Raw genomic sequence first — 17,950 nt, 5'->3', positions numbered from 1 at the left:
CTCAGACTCCCAAGTAGCTGGGATTACTGGCACATGCGACCATATCTGGCCTTTAAACTAATTTCCTATTAAGCTGCCCATAAAACTCTTCAGGAAAGACTGAGATGTTAATAATATAGAAAAACTGCCTGTCAACAAGGAGATAGGTCATTATTTATTTTTAGATATCAGGTATATAAAAATGAAGTACTTTCTTAACATTCTAGAATTTTACAGAATTATAAGACAGTGAAAACAAGACTGGCTAAAAATATTACTTGTTGAATAAACGGAGGAAAAGTAAGTTATCTTTATTGGAGGATTGGGAGAATCCTCAGAAGACTTCATAAAGGAAGTAATTCCAAACATTTGATTGTGTAAAAAATGAACTGTAGTGGAACTGGTGGACAAAGGCATGGAAAGTGGTAAATGATATGGTGGCTCAGGAGAATACGTTATAGATTAGCATAGCAGATGAGATAGCAATTTGTTTACAACACTGTTTAAATTGTCATTCTTGATTTTTTAAAAATATTTTTTTTAGTTGTCAATGGACCTTTATTTATTGACATTCGGTACTGAGAATCAAACCCAGTGCCTCACACATGTGAGGCAAGCGCTCTGCCACTGAGCTATAACCCTAGCCCTCATTCTTGAGTTTTATAACATTTACTTTACTTCCAGATAATTTCTGGAGCCATGTCAACACCATGTCAACAAATACAGAATGACTAGAATAGCATTGTGGGAACTCTGGAAACCAGTCAAAGATCTGCAACAGCCACTGAAAACTGAATTTAAAAAATGCCACACTCAAAATGATAAGGAGACTTTGAGACACTTTTCTTGCCTCAGTTGCATTCCCTCCCCAGTGTGGCTGGAAGGAAGTGGAAATCTCCCAGTTCCCTCCCTTATGAATAAAGGAAAAGAATGATGTGCTTGCAATCTTCTAGCCTGTCTGTGGCTGCCTGAGGGACTGATCTTTGTACTGCCTGCATTGGACTTCAGATGGAGGCCAAGACAGGTAGTGATGGACACTGTGAAAACTGGAGAGGGGCTAATAAACTGGCAAATGCCCAAGTTTAAAATGGTCTCTAGGTGACATTATTCAATAGTAGAAAATCCTAAAGAATTCACACACACACAAATACACAAATACTACTAGAACTAACAAATTTGGCAAAGTCACAGTGTATAAAATCAATACACAAAAATCACTTCTGTGTCTACATACTAGCAAAAAGGAATCTGAAATCCTGGTGATACTGCCCAAAAGAATGAAATAACTAGGATAAATGAAACCAAGAAAGCAAAAAACTTGTATTCTGAAAACTACAAAACACTGCTGAAAAAAATGAGAAGGCCTAAATACATGGAAAGGAATCCTATGTTCACATGTCAGGAAGTTGACGAACAATATACCAATTATGTGTGCAATCCCTACCAAAATTCCAATGGCCTTAAAAATTGTAATGGCTTTTTTAAGGCTTTATTAAATTTCTTTTTTAAGTTGTAGGTGGACACAATATACTTTTATTTAGTTAATTAATTAATTTATTTTTATGTGGTGCTGAAGATTGAACCCAGTGTCTCACATGTTGTCAGGCAAGCACTCTACCACTTAGCTACGTCCCTGGACTGTCTTATGGCTTTTTTAATGCAGCAATGAAAAAAGTGATTCTCTGTATGGAATTGTAAGGTGTCCCAAATAGCTAATATTGACTCATACTTTCCAATACAAAGCTATAAGCTATACTAATCAATATGGTCAGCTGATTTCCAGCAATAGTGCCAAAAATATTCAATGGAGGTAGGAATAGTCTGACAACTGGTGCTAGACAACTGATTATACACATGCAAAATGAAGCCGGAATTTTACTTTGTATCTTAATAAAAAACAAAGTTGGGTGTGGTGGCTTGGGAGGCTGAGATAGGAGAATCCCTAGTTCAAAGCCAGCCTCAGCAATGGGGAGGCACTAAGCAACTCCATGAGACCCTGTCTCTTAAATAAAATACAAAAAATAAGGCTGAGGATGTGGTTCAGTGGTCAAGTGTCCTTGAGTTCAATCCACAGTATACATATATATATATATATTAAAAAAAAAACAAAAAAAAAAAACCAAAAAAACCCCACCACCACCAACAAAAAAACCAGAAACCCCCCAAATCTATGGTCAATTATAAATTCTAAAACCATAACTCTTTTAACTTTTTAAAATTTTCTTTTGAGACAGGGTCTTCCTACTAAATTACCCAGGCTAGCCCTGAACTTGTAGTCATCCTGCTTCAGCTTCCCAAATACTTGGGGTTATAGACAAACACCAATGTACCTGGTTATAGAACACTTAAAACAGGAAAAAATCTTCATGACCTTATATTTAGCAATGGATTCTAGACATGACAACAAAGACATAATTCAGGCTGGGTACAGTGGCACATGCCTGTAATCCCAGTGGTTCGGGAGGCTGAGATAGGAGGACCACGAGTTCAAAGTCAGCCTCAGCAATGGCAAGGCGCTTAGCAACTCAGTGAGATCCTGGCTCTAAATAAAATACAAAATAGGGCTAGGGGTGTGGCTCAGTGGCTAAGTGCCCTGGTTAAATTCAATCCCTGGTACAAAAAAGAAAAAGGAAAAAAAAAAAAAAGAAACTGAGAAAATGAACTCTATTTAAGAATTTGCTCTTCAGGGTTGGGGCTGTAGCTCAGTGGCACAGTGCTTGCATGATACATTGGGTTCAATCCTCAGCACCACATAAAAATAAACAAATAAAATAAAGGCATTCTGTCTACAGCTACAAAAAAAATAAGAAAAAAAAAATAATTTGCTCTTCAAAAGATATCATTAAGCCAGGTGTGGTGGCGCATACCTGTAATTAGCCACTTATGAGGCTGAGGCAGAAGGATCTTGAGTTCAAAGCCAGCCTCAGTAACTTATCAAGGCCCCAAGCCAGTTAGTGAGACTCTGGTCTCAAAATAAAAAATAAAAAAGGCTGGGGATATAGCACAGTGGTAGAGCACTCCTGTGTTCAGTCCCTAGAACCAAAAATGATAAAAGGACAAAGGTTCCAAAGAATCATTTCTTCAAAGAAAATAAACAAATGGTTAATAATAACCTAATCTGGGCACAGTGGTGCATGCCTGTAATCCCAATGGCTTGGGACACTGAGGCAGGAGGATTGAGTTCAAAGCCAACCTCCAAAACTTAGTGAGGTACTTAGCAACTCAGCAAGATCCTATCTCTAATAAAATATTAAAAAAGAGCTGGGGATGTGGCTCAATGGTTAAGCATCCCTGGGTTCAATCCTCATTACCAATAGTAATAATAATGACAACAACCTGAAAAAATATGCAACATCATTAGTCACTAGAGAAATGGAAATCAAACTATGATAAAATACCACTTCATATCTACTAGGATGGACATTATCACTCAAAAGATAGAAACAATCCAAATGTCCATTAAGTAATAAATGGGTAATTGTGGTATATATGCACAATGGAATTATTAATTTAGTCACAAGAAGGAATGAAGCACTGATACATGCTATGTACATGAACCTTGAAATCATGATGCTAAGCAAAGAAAGTCAGACACAAAAAGTCACAAACTGCATGGCTCTATTTACAAGAACTATTCAGAATGATAAATTCACTGACAGAAAGCAGATTGGTGGTTCCCATGGGAAGCAGAAGGGAATAAAGGGAAGAAATTGCCTAATGGGTAGAGATGAGGTAGTGTTTTGGGGAAATTAAAATATTTTGTAACTAAATAGAGATGGTGGTTTCAAAACATTGTGCATGTATTAAATGCTAAAGCACTGTTAATTTTATGTTATATTAATATCATCTTAATAAAAGTGTTTTGAAATAAAAAGAAATTTTTTGGTATTTACCTTTTCTTTCTTTCCTTTTTTTGTCTTTTCTGGTGGTGGCATTTTGGGAGCTGGTGGTGGTGGTGGTGTAGGTGGAGGAGGAGGAGGTGGAGGTGGTGGTGGTTCTATAATGGCAGTGGCTGGCACAGCACCTCGGGCTTGAACTGGCTGTAGAGAGGCAGAAGTCACTCCAATAGGGACAGAACATTCAGCATAACTCATAATTGTGGATGCTGCTGCAAGTCCAAGGTAATTTGACTGGAGGCTCATTCCTCTGGCCTGATGACCCATTCCTGCTGCTGGATGGCTAACTGATATTGCCTGGTGTCCAATCCCAGTAGCCTGGTGTCCAATCCCTGTTGTCTGGTGACCTAACACAGAAAACAAAATACTATTTGATAAATCTTTTCCTTAAAAAACAGCCATATTTGCTGGTAGCAAAATAGTAATTTCTAAATATCTTAAAGTACTTAAACACATAAATCACTGATGTATGCAAATGCACACACACAAAAAAAACAATCTGGAAGGCTACACCAAACCATTTCAATGGTGGCTTTTAGGAACTAGAAGAAATACATATAAGCAGTCTTTGCAATCCAAAAAGTCTTTACAGTTTCTTCAAGTTATGGTATCTAATACTGGAAACAAAGAAACACTACACTGAGAAAAATGCACTTTAATCATGATGCTTACCTGCAGCTATAGCTGCCTGGCTGTAGAGAACAGGAGAACTACCAATAGTAGCAGATCTCTGAACTACTGCAGTACTAATTTCTGTAGCTTTTCTCTTTATTGCTTTAGTGGAAGGAGAACTAGAGATCGTAGCATCAACTGAACTCTGAAACACAAATATTCTGGTTAGTGACAGGTGGCCATGGTTAAACATAGTCTTCTAAAATAATATGGTTCCAATCATGCTGTAGTCCCCACAACCAGCCAGAATGCTAAGGACATTACTTACCTGGTTAGTTACAACAGTGGGTTGGGCTGCTGAAGGCTTCAAAGGAGTGTCCTCCTCTGTTCCTGGGGCAGGAGGCTCCTCACTTCCCTCATCTTCCATCTCTACCTCCTGGATCTCACCATCTTCTACAGGAGGAGGTGGTGGCGGAGGGGGAGGAGGGGACTCGGGGGGTGGGGGAGGAGGTGGTGGCATTTCCAAGGGTAATGGAGGTTGAAGCACAGGCACATTTGACTGAAGGAGAGTCCAGAATGGAGTAAGTGGCATCAGTGAAGAGGAAGAAACTTGGCCAGAAAAGGATTCTTTACAAAGAGAACCTATGAAAACAGATAGGAGTCAGGGGAAAAAAGCAAGACAAATTTTCCATTGGTAATATTCAGAGTAATATCCAGCTGATTGGTGAGACAAATATCAATATCAACCTAGGATAGTATGGTCAGTAGTTTCAAGGACTGGCTTCCCGTTTCCTAACAGAATCTGATCCCTCTACACACCTATTGTACTTTGGTTTCACTGAAATAGTAAAACAACTTAGTCCAGAAATAACTTTCACAGGAAAGTTAAATGGACGGATATCATAGCACTTTCCCCAGCTGTTATATTCTTCTCTGGGTCCATATTTATGAGTAAGTAAATGAAAAGCATCAATAACTCAATGAGAAATTTGGTGATCTAATCAGCAGGTTTTTTTTGTGTGTGTGTGTGCGCGTCAGGGATTGAATCCAGGGGTGTTATCACTAAGCCATATCCCCAACCATTTTTTAAAAAGTACTTTTTATTTTGAGATAAGGTCTTGCCAAGTTCCTTAGGGCCTTGCTAAATTGCTGAGGCTGGTCTCAAACTTGTGATCCTCCTGCCTTAGCTTCCCAAGTCACTGGGATTACAACAATGTGCCACTTGCCTGGCTGGAATTTTGTATTTCAAACACTATTTCAACATACATAAGAAGACAATCCTGGAGTCTATTTTTGGTACTGGGGATTGAACCCAGGGGCACTTTACCACTGAGCTACATCTCCAGCCCTTTTTTTATTTTTAATTTTGAGAGAGGGTCTTACCAAGTTGCTCAGGGACTTGCTAAATTGCTGAGGCTGGCCTTGAACTTGTGATACTCCTGCTTCAGCTTTCTGAGTTGCTGGGATTATAGGCATATATCATGGCACCAGGCTTGATTTAGTAGGTTTAAAAATTCTTTTTAAGGTGTTACTGTTGACTCCTATTCTTTCATATCTCTGTGTAAATCATTTTCATTTGCTAAATCACAGCAACATAAGTGAGGTAATTTTTAGTTCTGTGACAATAAGGGGAAATTCAGGAGGATATGTCTTCAAAGTAAATGGTAACTCAGATTTCTGAAGAAAGTATCTGAAGATGCAGAGGATTTGAAATTGCTATAGCTGAAGTTTGAGTTAAACTGTTCCAGAGGTGAACATGGTGGCACACAACTGTAATCCTAGCTACTCAGAAGGCTGAGGCAGAAGGATCACAAGTTCCAAGGCAGCATGGGCAACTTAGTGGCAAAAGCACCCCTGGGTTCAACCCTTTGTACCCAAACCAAACCAAATCAAAAAAAACAAAAACAAAAACCACCCACAAACAACTACTACTACTGAAAAGCTGCAGGATCAGCTTTTTCTCAAATTTTGCAAAGCCACCACTGAATGCTGTGGTTTTCTCTGTTGGGAAACACTTTTAGAGATTAGAGAAAATAGTAGGATATACTTACTTGTAGCCTTCCCCATCCCTCTTTATCGTCAATAGGAAAGTTTCACAATATATGGGACTATTAGATATATATCCCAGGAATGTTGAGGGGATTTTCTCCCTAAAAACCATAGAATTTAGGAGTAGAAGAAACATGAAAAATCATCTAGTTCAACTTCCTCATTTTTAAAAGGTAATGAAACCCAGGCAGGAACTGACTTGCCCAAGATCACATGGCCATTAGCAGCCAGACCAGAGACAGAACTGACTTCTAGCCTAGTGTTTTCTGTTTTATCAAGATCCCTGATGAAATATCAAGAGTTCAAGAACCTTAGAAATCTCTGTCAAATACTCTCACTTCTCATAGATATTCAGATGTAGTCTCTTGTCAAATTTCATGGTCAAAAGTAGATTAACTAAGGGCTCTATTGAAAAGAAGGTCATTTAAAATATACTGCTTTCGTACTTGACAAGGTAAATCCAGGTGACCAAATTTACTTTTTAAAGATACAGCACATGGTACAGTGTATAAATACTTTAACAGTTTTCCAGCTAAAGGAATTCAAATGATTCATTAAATTTTTGTACTTGGAATTAGGTAATACTAATTTATACACTAACTTTCAGACAAATGAAGTCTGGGTAAGATCAGGAAGCCTACATTATAAAACAGGACATCAAGATTACATCAGAACTAAGGCAATAAACATGGAAGATTAATGACTTAATTAGTATTAAAATTAAACATCCCTGCACTAAACACGACAAATGGTGGACAAATAAATATGTCAGATTTGATGATATTGTATGTTTATGATGGTGACATGCTGCAATGCAGAGGAACTCAAGGAAACAAAGTGGGTTCAGGGTTAATAATGTGGTTTATTTTGGTTTATTTTATCACCTCCAGCAAAGCTAGGGAGAATTAATTAAACCTTGTGTAAATACAAGATTAAACCACATTTGATAAATTCAGCCATAAACAAGGAGCATTTTTAGAATATGTAAATCCCAAAGTAAGTTTACTCAAATCATACAAGCTGTATCTAATACACTGATAATTACCTCTTCTAGTTTAAGTACAAAGAACTTCAAGAAATCCCAGGTGGGAGTACTGCAAATGTCTATTAAAATGATGCTTATATTTGTTTCTAAATTTATTCTAGTTGGTGTTTTTCCTATTTTGAGAGGAATGGTGGCATAGGCCCATAATCCCAGCAATTTAGGAAGCTGAGACTGCAGGATCACAAGTTCAAGATGAACTTCAGTAACTTAGTGAGAACCTGTCTAAATAAATAAATATGGCTGACAATGTGGCTCAGTGGTAGGGCAGCCCTGGGTACAATCTCCAGTATCACTAAGAAAAACAAGAGAAACAAGAAAGCATTTAATTCTGATGTTCAAGGAGAGATTAAAATGGCACAAAGCATTTACCATGTGCTAAAACTTTTAAATAACTAATGCTTAGTGTTTTGAATTAAGAAGAGGTTAGCAATATAAAGCAAGAAATTATACAAAAATAGTTTCACAGATTAAAAAGACAGCTAAATTTAACTAAGTGAAATAAATTTATTAAGGTTAAGGATAGAATAGTGTGAGGATACAAATTTTTAATTCTAGCCTTTTTTTTTTTGGGTGGTGGTGGTGGTGGTACTGAGGATTGAACCTAGTGGTGCTTCAGTACTAAGTCACATCCCCAGCCCCCCTTTTTGGGGCATTTTTAATTTAGAGACAGATTCTTGCTGAGTTGCTTAGGGCCTACTAATTAAGTTGCTGAGACTGGCTTTGAACTTGAGATCCTCCTGCCTCAGCCTCCTGAGCCACTGGGATTACAGGTGTGTGTCACTGCACCCAGGCTAGGTATTTTAATTTCTATTTATAGGCAGTCTTCTTTTATTTACCCCCAAAGAATAACTAATGCTTAGTGTTTTGAATCAAGAAGACAGTTTAGCAATATAAGTCAAGACACTATAGTTTCACAGATTAAAAAGACAGCTAAATTTAATCTAAGTGAAATAAGCCCAGCAAGAAAGACATGTCAGATACCTTGAAATATCATCCAATCTTTAGAAACATGATATTAAATTCAAATAGTGAAATGATGAGCAAGGATTAAAAATGAAATAAAACTTAAAATATCCTTGGCTCCTTAGAATGCAGTAATTTCTCTTTTTATTTTGTGATGCAGAAGATTGAACTCTGGGCTTCAAACATAATTACTAATTATTCTACCACTGAGCTACACCTATAGGCCCCAATTTTTCTTTTTTAAAAGCAGTACTGCTGTAGTATCCAGCAGAACCTCACACATGCTGGGTAAGCACTCTACCACTAAGCTACCACCCAGCCACCAATTTTTTCTTTTAAATTTTTTGAGACAGAACCTGTAAGCACCTGTTTATGCTGAGGTGCACATGAGTGGAAGAGGACCCAGTGTAGAAAATAATATGTTAACACATCACAGATTTGCGTGCCATCCTTGTACACAGTGATCTCTCTATTGTTCCGTTGTTCTAATGTTCTAGTTTATGTGCTAGTTTGTTCTACTGTTCTAGTTTATGTGCTACTGAAGCAAGTACCCAATTTTGCTTTTATAAAGGGTGGTATTATTCACTGCTAAGCCAACAAAGAGCAAATGTATATTAAATACTCTTTAGAGACTTACAGCAATAGTAATCAGTATTGCTTTAAAATTCTATAGACCTTGTATAAGATTTGATTTTTTTTAAGATAAAGTTTATCATACTAGATCTACCTTTTACCAGATAATACCAACAGATGTATTATACATGAACAAGGAAGAAAACCAGCTTAGAACCCAACTTTAATGTGTACACATTTCAAGAGTTGGTAATTGTGAAGTATTTAACTTTGGAACATATAAAAAAAGGACATTAGACCATGATCAGGAATGGAACCACCAGTAGAACTATCAACTCTCTTCAGTCCATTAATTACTAAAAAGCAAAGGAAAAAAACAAACACTACACCAAGCATGTCTATCACTGTTATCAAAAGAGGGGCAAAGTATGCATAAGAAAATCTCATCATGAAAAAAGGGAAGTGAAATATTCTGTAACATGAGAAACCACACTTTGAAATGTGAAGTAGAATAAAACCATTTTAAAATGACCACTGAAGTCTTATGTGGCTTCGATATGTTATTTAAGAAGTTAATAAAATCAACCTGGGATTGTAGCTCAGTGGTAGAGCACTTGCCTAACATGTGTGAGGTACTGGGTTTGATCCTCAGCACCACATAAAAATAAGTAAGTAAAAATATAGGTAGCGTGACCATCTACAACTTAAAAAAAAAAAAAAAAAAAAAAAAAATCAGCTCTTCACTTCCTAAGTCACCAACAAATTCCATCTCTTTTTATTTTCAAAGGACTATTACTTTAGAAACCATTCCATAGCCTCTTGCATTCATATGACACTTTAACACACAAACACTAGTTGCTTACGATCAAAAGGTTATTATCATCGTTTTGTCTCTATTTCACTATTCATTTTTGTCATTCAAGAAAAATTCACTTGAGGGAAAAACAAATCTTCTTTTGTAAAGCACCAATCAAATTTATAGCTCTTGAGCTGGGCACGGTGGTATGCACCTGTAATTCTAGTGGCTCAGGAAGCTGAGGCAGGAGATCAGGAGTTCAAAGCCAGCCTGAGCAAAAGCAAGGCACTAAGCAACCCAGTGAAGACCTTATCTCTAAATAAAATAGAAAAAAAGGCTGCGAATGTGGCTCAGTGGTTAAATGTCCCTGGGGTTCAATCCCTGGTACGAAAAAACAAAAATTATAGCTCTTCTTAAGAGCTAATTAAAGGGGCTGGGGGTCATTGCTTAGTGGTAGATCTACGTGTAAGGCACTGGGTTTGATCCTCAGCACCATATAAAAAAATAAATAATTAAAAAAATGGTATTGTGTCCATCTATAATAAAAATACTTTTTTTTAAAAAACAGCAAATTAGGGGGCTGGGGATGTAGCTCAAGCGGTAGCGCGCTTGCCTGGCATGCGTGCGGCCCGGGTTCGATCCTCAGCACCACATAAAAACAAAGATGTTGTGTCCGCCAAAAACTAAAAAAATAAATATTAAAAAATTCTCTCTCTCTCTCACACTCTTTCTTTAAAAAAACAAAACAGCAAATTAGAGCTGCAGACTAATTGAGGAACTATGAAAATCTACTTATTAAGAAGAAAAGAAGTACAAGGGCTGGGGTTACAGCTCAGTATTAGAGCGCTTACCTAGCTGTGCAGAGAGCCCTGGGTGCAATCCCCAGCAATGGGGGGGGGGAAGTATATATATATAACTAACCAAACTTCTTGGAAGGTACCTTTACTGGGAAGAGTCATCCTATTTGATTGTTTAGAATATGGTTTGCACTTTTTCATTATCAAAAATTTTGCTTTTCTGATTCTAATACAGTACTAGTTTCATAGCATTTCTTCCTACCATTTTGATTTGTACCAATGATACCTAATAAGACTACTGGAGTTGAGAAATGAGTTGCAAAATCAATAGACTAGGTGATCTGCTGGAATGTAGAACAAATCTCATATCACCATACTACACAGACATTGACAGTTTAATTATCTAGTTCCTTGTCATTACCATTCCTGTTTTTGGAGAAGCACAGCTTTCTCTGGGGTATGACAGAATGATTATAGGAAAATTTTTAATGTGTATTTTAAAAATATTGTTATTTAACAGGTAAATGAAATTGTACTTAATTAATTGAAGGGATAACATGTCATGTTTGATATGTGGGTTCTTTTAAAATTCAATTATAATAGTTCATTTTTTCATTTGGGGGCATCTAATATATAGTATTCTCATCTGCAACTAGTCACTGCCTTAATTTCTTTTCTTGGTACAAGGGATTGAACCTAGGAGTGATTGAACCTAGGAGTGCTTAACCATGGAAGCACATCCCAGCCCTCTTTTATATTTTTATTTTGAGACAGGGTATCAATGAGTTGCTTAGGGCCTTGCTAAATTGCTGAGGTTAACTTTGAACTTATAATCCTTTCCCAGCCTTCCCAACCACTAGGATTAAAAGCATGCACCACCACACCTGGCTCAGACCTTTTTGTATTTTATTTAGAGACACGGTCTTGCTGAGATGCTTTAGGACCTCACTAAGTTGCTGAAGCTGGCTCTGAACTTGAGATCCTCTTGCCTCAACCTCCTGAGCCGCTGGGATTTCAGGTGTGTGCCACCGCACCTGGCTGCTGTAATTTCTTTCAGTATAATACATGCATTATTTAAATATAATTTTCACTTTTTTTTTTCAATTTGCGATATTATGGTACAAATTAATTTCCTTTATAATATTTGTCTTTTTGTCTAAAATCATTGTGTCCAAGTAGTATAGAGTAAATCAGCCCACCTGCTGAATTCTCAGAGGATTCTGTAGAATTTGAATCAGTGCCAGTTTTGTCTTTCAAGGCTGGTTTAGGAAGAGTCTCGTCTCTATTTTCTTGTGCTTGGCTTTCTTCCTCCTCCTCCTCACCATCTGGGAACTCCCACTGAGACTCGCCCGACTGTTCGTTTACATAGAAATATCGTCTATGATCCCTAAATCACAAGAAAGAAAACACATGTTTTAAAATCCATTCTCCTACAAAGACACATTCATTTGGTCCTGTCCCAGGACAGCAGTCTGCTCTCACCGGGACGAACCTCTTCTTATGGACTGCTATTCACAAAGGCAACAAAGAGCTTTGACAACTGAGGATGGAGAACCAAGGATAATTCAAAGCTTTTTGCACTGCCAGCAGCTCTGTGAATACAGCCCTGAGCCCTCTCACTCCAACAGATGACTTAGAAAACATCTTTTTTTGTTTTTTTTGCCAATACATAACAGGGTTCCAAGTTTCATTAATGAAGGGACTCAATCGCCTAGAACACTAATTTCCCTTCCAAAGAAGAGAACAACGAAGTTTGTGAAAGGTGACTCTTCCCCTCTTGGACCGTGGAATTCACATTTCATATTCTTGATATCAAACACAGTGAAAGCTAAAGAGAGGGAGAGGATCTGGGAGCTGAAAAATAAAAGAGCAAAGATTTCAAATAATGAAAAAAAAAAATCAAGAAAAGCCAAATATAAAAAGAAATGTTTTCATCTGACCTGCTGGCAGAGGATAGTAATCTTGTTCTTCATTCACATCTTCAGCCACGAAGTTTTCCTTAACTTCACCGAGGTTAATCAGGAGTAGTTGCTTCCAGAGGTCCTGTAAAGCGCACAGAGCTCTCGCATGCGCTTAACCCCCAAGCCCGCCCTACTCCGTGCAACACTCTGGAGTAAAAACCGGCTTTGTCCAATCTTGGGAAAAAATCCGTTACATGGAACACTTTAAACATTGCTTTTTGTTTCTCCAATGTGTGGCTGGCCCAGACTCTGCTTGCGATGCTTTGCCTGCCCAGCATCGCTAACTGCAGCTGCTTTCAGTCTCCAGACAGGCTGTCATGTCGTCAGGTGGTGGTGATCACAAATCATGTCTGAGATGTCAAAGGTGAAAGGTGAAAAGGGGAGAAGAGTGCGTACCTGTCCCAGTGGCAGGACCAGCCTTTAGGAGTGGCGTTTATTTCATACTGTTTTAGTTGTTCTGCTGCATCCTGAAGTTTTCGTTTAAGGTAGTTTCCATTAAGAGCCCCTTCCCGCCAGTCTGCAATTCGAGTCTAGAATCAATGGAGGAAAAAAAAAACATTATGTCAGGAGACAGAGGTAAAAGGAACATAAATATTCTACTCTGAGACAGTATTGCTACACTCCAGACCAAAGAAAATAAGAAATCCCATCTTTTGTTGTTGTTGTCATACTAGGGATCAAACATAGGGGAACTTTATCACTGAGCTACATCCTTAAGACACCCCCTACCCCCCTTTTGAGAAAAGGTCTAAGTTGTCCGATTTGGTATCAAACTCTTATTTGCACTGTAGTGTTCTGGAAAAAAAAAAAAGGGACCTGATTCTATTTTTTAAAAATATTTTTTAGTTGTAGTTGAGAACAATACATTTTATTCATTTATTTATTCACTCATTTATTCATTCATTTATTTTTATGTGGTGCAGAGGATCGAACCCAGGGCCTCACAAGTTCTAGGTGAGCACTCTACTGCTGCGTCACAACCCCAGCCCTTCTAATTTTATTTTTAAATTCATTTTTTTCCCTTTTCTATTTTTGTGGTGCTGGGAATTGAACCCAGGGCCTTGTGCATGTGAAGCAAGCACTCTACCAACTGAACTATATCCCCAGCCCCATTTGTTTTTTAAAACCTTAATTTTATTTGCTTACTTTTATGTGGTGCCGGGGATCGAACCCAGTGCCTCATGCATGCCAGGCACTCTACCACTGAGTCACAACCCCGGCCCCTCTAGTTTATTTTTTGTTTATTTATTTATTTATTAAGCATTTTTTTAAATTGATTTTTTAGATGTAGATGGACACAACACAATGCCTTTATTTTTATGTGGTGCTGAGGATCGAACCTGGGTCCTGCCTGTGCTAGGCGAGCGCTCTACCGCTGAGCCACAATCCCAGCCCCCTCTAGTTTATTTTTATACTGCTAACTTTTTATTATCTTTAAAAATGAGTAGTTCTGTCTTCCTCTCTGGATTTTATTAAGACTGATTACCCCAATGATTTGAATTTTTATTTTATTTTTGTGATTTGGGGATGAACCCAGGGATGCTGTACATCTCAGCTAAATCCCCATCCCATTTTATTTTGAGACAGGAACTCACTAAATTGCCCAGGCCATTCTGGAACTTACAATCCTCCTGCCTCATCTGCCCAAGCACCACCATGCCCAGCACATTAACTTTTCTTTTTAAAAATTGTTTTAACTTTATTTTATGTGTTTTATTGGTTTTTTTCTTTATATGATGCTAAGAATCAAACCCAGTGCCTCACATGTGCTAGGCAAGTGCTCTACTGAGCCACAACCCCAGCCCCAGCACGTTAACTCCCACCCACCTTAATAGATGATTCTTTCAATTTAATGTAACTTAGTAATCAAAATTAAAGGTTCAGTTATTGGCTGGGGGAGACCAGAGGCAGAGAGAAGTCGGGGAAGGAAAGGGAAGAGAAGAAGAGAGAAGATATATGAGGAGAGGAGACAGGAAAGGATAAGAGCAGAGCAGAACAGATTCAGGCTTAAGAAAATCAGTCAGTTTCCTTAGGAATTCCTTCCCTAATTTTACCCTACCATCATGAAAAGTATGCAGGTAACAAATATGACTCAATTTTTATTTTGAAAGATTTATATGCTTTAATGATTATGAAGTACTTTCTTTTTTTCTGCAGTACTGGGAATCGATCCCAGGACCTCAACATGCCAGGCAAGCACTCTACTACTGAGTCACATTCCCAGTTTTTTAATAAAGTATTTTTAATATGGACTTAGAGCTGGGGCTATAGCTCAGTGGCAGAGTGCTTCCCTAGGACATGTGAGGCACTGGGTTGGATTCTTAGCATCACAAAAAAAATATTAACTACACACACACACACACACACACACAAAAAAAAAACTTTAAAAAAATTACAAGGCCCCATCTAACCATTATAAATATAATTTTTATTTGCTGGAAAAATCTTTTTAGTGAGATTTAGTGAGAGCTGGGGGGTCTGGGGCTGGAGCACAACCTTAGCGCACTTGCCTGGCATGTGTAAGGCACTGGGTTTGATTTTAAGTACCGCATATAAATAAAAAAAGGTCTATCAACAACTAAAAAAAAAATGTTTTAAAAATAGTGGGGAGCTGGGGATGTGGCTCAGTGGTGAAGATGCCCCTAGGTTCACACTCCTTAGTACCAACCAAAGGGCTGAGGATGTGGTTCATTGGTAAAGCATCCCTGGGTTCTATCCCTGGTACCAAACAAAAAGCATATGCCCACTGATGGTGCTCCAAGTATCATAATTATGAACAAACTCTTAGTATTCACATTCTAATTACATTTTTTTAAAAAAAGTTTGTTTTTTAGTTGTAGGTGGACACAATATTTATTTCATTTTTATATGGTGCTGAGGATCCAACCCAGTGCCTCATGTATGCTAGGTGAATGCTCTATCACTGAGCCACAACCCTAGACCCTCTAATTACATTTTTGCCTAGAAATAAACTATTTCTAGGGTTGATGAATACAAATCAAGGTTAAACTATAAATTTAAGGTTTGGGAAGTAGCTCAATGGTACAGCATGCACAGGCCCTGGGTTTACTCCCTCCCACCACAGGAAAAACAGCAATAACAACAACAACAACAAGACACTAAAATTTAGGAATTACACAGGATTACAGTGAATTCTTGGTTATCAAAAAACTCATGTAGCTTTGGGATTGTCAACTGGTTAATATTTATGATGTGTGGAAAAGCACAAAACACACTACAATCTCAAATCACACCAAATGGAATGCTGTATAAGCAGGATCTTATACTACATGATCAACTAAGCTACTTGTGACTGGATGACTTTGTTCTTTGCTTTTGGTTTTGTTTCCTATAGTGCACATATTAACTTTTAAAAAGCAGAAGCTGTTTTTTGTTTCTGTTGTTTTCTTTTTTCTTTGGTACTAAGGACTGAGGACAGAACTAAGGGGTACTCGACTAGTGAGCCATATCACCAGCCCTATTTTGTATTTTATTTAGAGATAGGGTCTCACTGAGTTGCTTAGTGCCTTGCGGTTGCTAAGGCTAGCTTTGACTTTGAATTCTCCTCTCTCAGCCTCCTAAGCCACATGTGCCACCATTCCTGGCCAGAAGCCATTAAAAAAAAAAAAAAAAAAAATCAACAAAATCCCTTTAGGGGCTGGGGAATGTGGCTCAAGTGGTAGAGCGCTCACCTGGCATGCGTGAGGCACTGGGTTCGATAATAAAATAAAGATATTGTGTCCACCTTCAACTAAAAAATAAATATTAAAAAAAAAGCCCTTTAGGATTTAAAAAAAAACTAGAGAGATTCCTAACACAGAATTATCATTCAAACACTGTTGAAACCAAAAACATTGAAATTACCTCAGTCTGTAAGAGCAGCACGTGAAAGTTGGAGATGGACTGTCTATTAATGCCTAGGAATTCAAATTTACTTGTCAGGGTATTTGCCAGTTCTCCAATTTGAAACTGCAATGCAGGAAGGAAAGGGGGGAAAAAAAGGAAAAAAAAATAGAATCAGCATTATTTCTTTTATCATGTGAAATCTTATTTCCTTACTTCTTAAAGAAATTCCGATAATTTGTACCACTAAGCTACATCCCTAATCTTTGAACAGCAGCTTCTAGTTGTACAGAAGATAAAATTCTAATTTATAGTAAAAAAAATCATATTAACAGTTATATTATAATGACAGGTCTATAGAAATCAAATACTAACCTACTCACACTTCATAATACATACTAATACAACAAGGAATTCAATAATTGAAAATAGATCCTAATCTTAATAACAGATGAAATCATAGAAAGAATTAGAATTGTGGTTATCAGAGGCTGAAGCAACAGGGAAATGGAGATATTGGTCAAAGAATATAAACTTTCAGGCATAAATCAGTTCTGGGAATCTAATAATACAGCATGGTGAGTACAGTTAATACTGTATTATTAGGCAGGTGCAGTGGTGCATAACCATAATCTCAGTGCCTCCTAAGGTAGGAGGATCACAAGTTTGAGGCCTAAGCAACTCAAAAGATAAAACAAAAAACAGAAACCTGTATTATTTAATTGAAATTTGTTGAGAGAATCTAAAATGTTCTTACCACTCAACCCTCAAAAATAAAGAAACCTCGGGACTGGGGTTGTGGCTTAGTGGTAGAGCACTTGCCCAGCATGTGTGAGGCACTGAGTTCAATCCTCAGCACCACATAAAAATAAATAAATAAAATAAAGGTATGTGTTCATCTACAACAACAAAATTGTTTTAAATAAAATAAAGAAAGAAACCTATGCTGGGGTTATGGTTCAGTGGTAGAGTCCTTGCCTAAGATGAGTGAGGCCCTGGGTTTGATCCTCAGCACCACTTTAAAAACTATTTAAATAAATGGTAAATTCTTTAAAAAAAATAAAAAGAGAAATCCGTGAGGTAATGGGTAGGTTACTTAGTTGCTTTGTGGTAATCATATCACACTGTATACATTTAACATAACATTGCACTATAATACCTATAAATATGTAACAGATGTAAATACATAATTTTTGTCATTTATATCGAGAAGTCTAAGAAAAAGATACTGAATGATATAATTCTATTATCCAAATTTTCATTTATTCATTACTAACTGCTTATACTAGCCACAGAATAAAACCTTAAATAGAGGCTGAGGCAGGAGGATTGCGAGTGCAAAGCTGGTCTCAGCAATGGCAAGACACTAAGCAACTCTGTGAGACACTGTCTCTAAATAAAATATTAAAAAATGGGGCTGCTGAGTGCCCGAGTTC

At 37.5% G+C, this 17,950-nt stretch overlaps 1 protein-coding gene across 2 annotated transcripts in view; it reads right to left on the bottom strand.

Moving 5' to 3' along the window:
- Fnbp4 (formin binding protein 4) overlaps positions 1-17,950 on the bottom strand; it is a 41,063-nt gene that overhangs the window by 3,824 nt on the left and 19,289 nt on the right. For both annotated transcript variants that reach the window (XM_027936467.2, XM_071616166.1), the window contains exons 10-15: positions 16,536-16,640; positions 13,068-13,201; positions 11,910-12,097; positions 4,816-5,129; positions 4,548-4,692; positions 3,873-4,222 (exon numbers count right to left, since the gene is read on the bottom strand). In XM_027936467.2, coding sequence (XP_027792268.2) covers positions 3,873-4,222; positions 4,548-4,692; positions 4,816-5,129; positions 11,910-12,097; positions 13,068-13,201; positions 16,536-16,640 — 1,236 coding nt within the window. The remainder of the gene's footprint in view (positions 1-3,872; positions 4,223-4,547; positions 4,693-4,815; positions 5,130-11,909; positions 12,098-13,067; positions 13,202-16,535; positions 16,641-17,950) is intronic.

The sequence above is a fragment of the Marmota flaviventris genome, chromosome 9, assembly GCF_047511675.1.
Source record: "Marmota flaviventris isolate mMarFla1 chromosome 9, mMarFla1.hap1, whole genome shotgun sequence".
Lineage (NCBI taxonomy): Eukaryota > Metazoa > Chordata > Mammalia > Rodentia > Sciuridae > Marmota > Marmota flaviventris.
The sequence above is the reverse complement of the archived record's forward strand: the minus strand, read 5'-3'. Positions and strand labels throughout refer to the sequence as shown.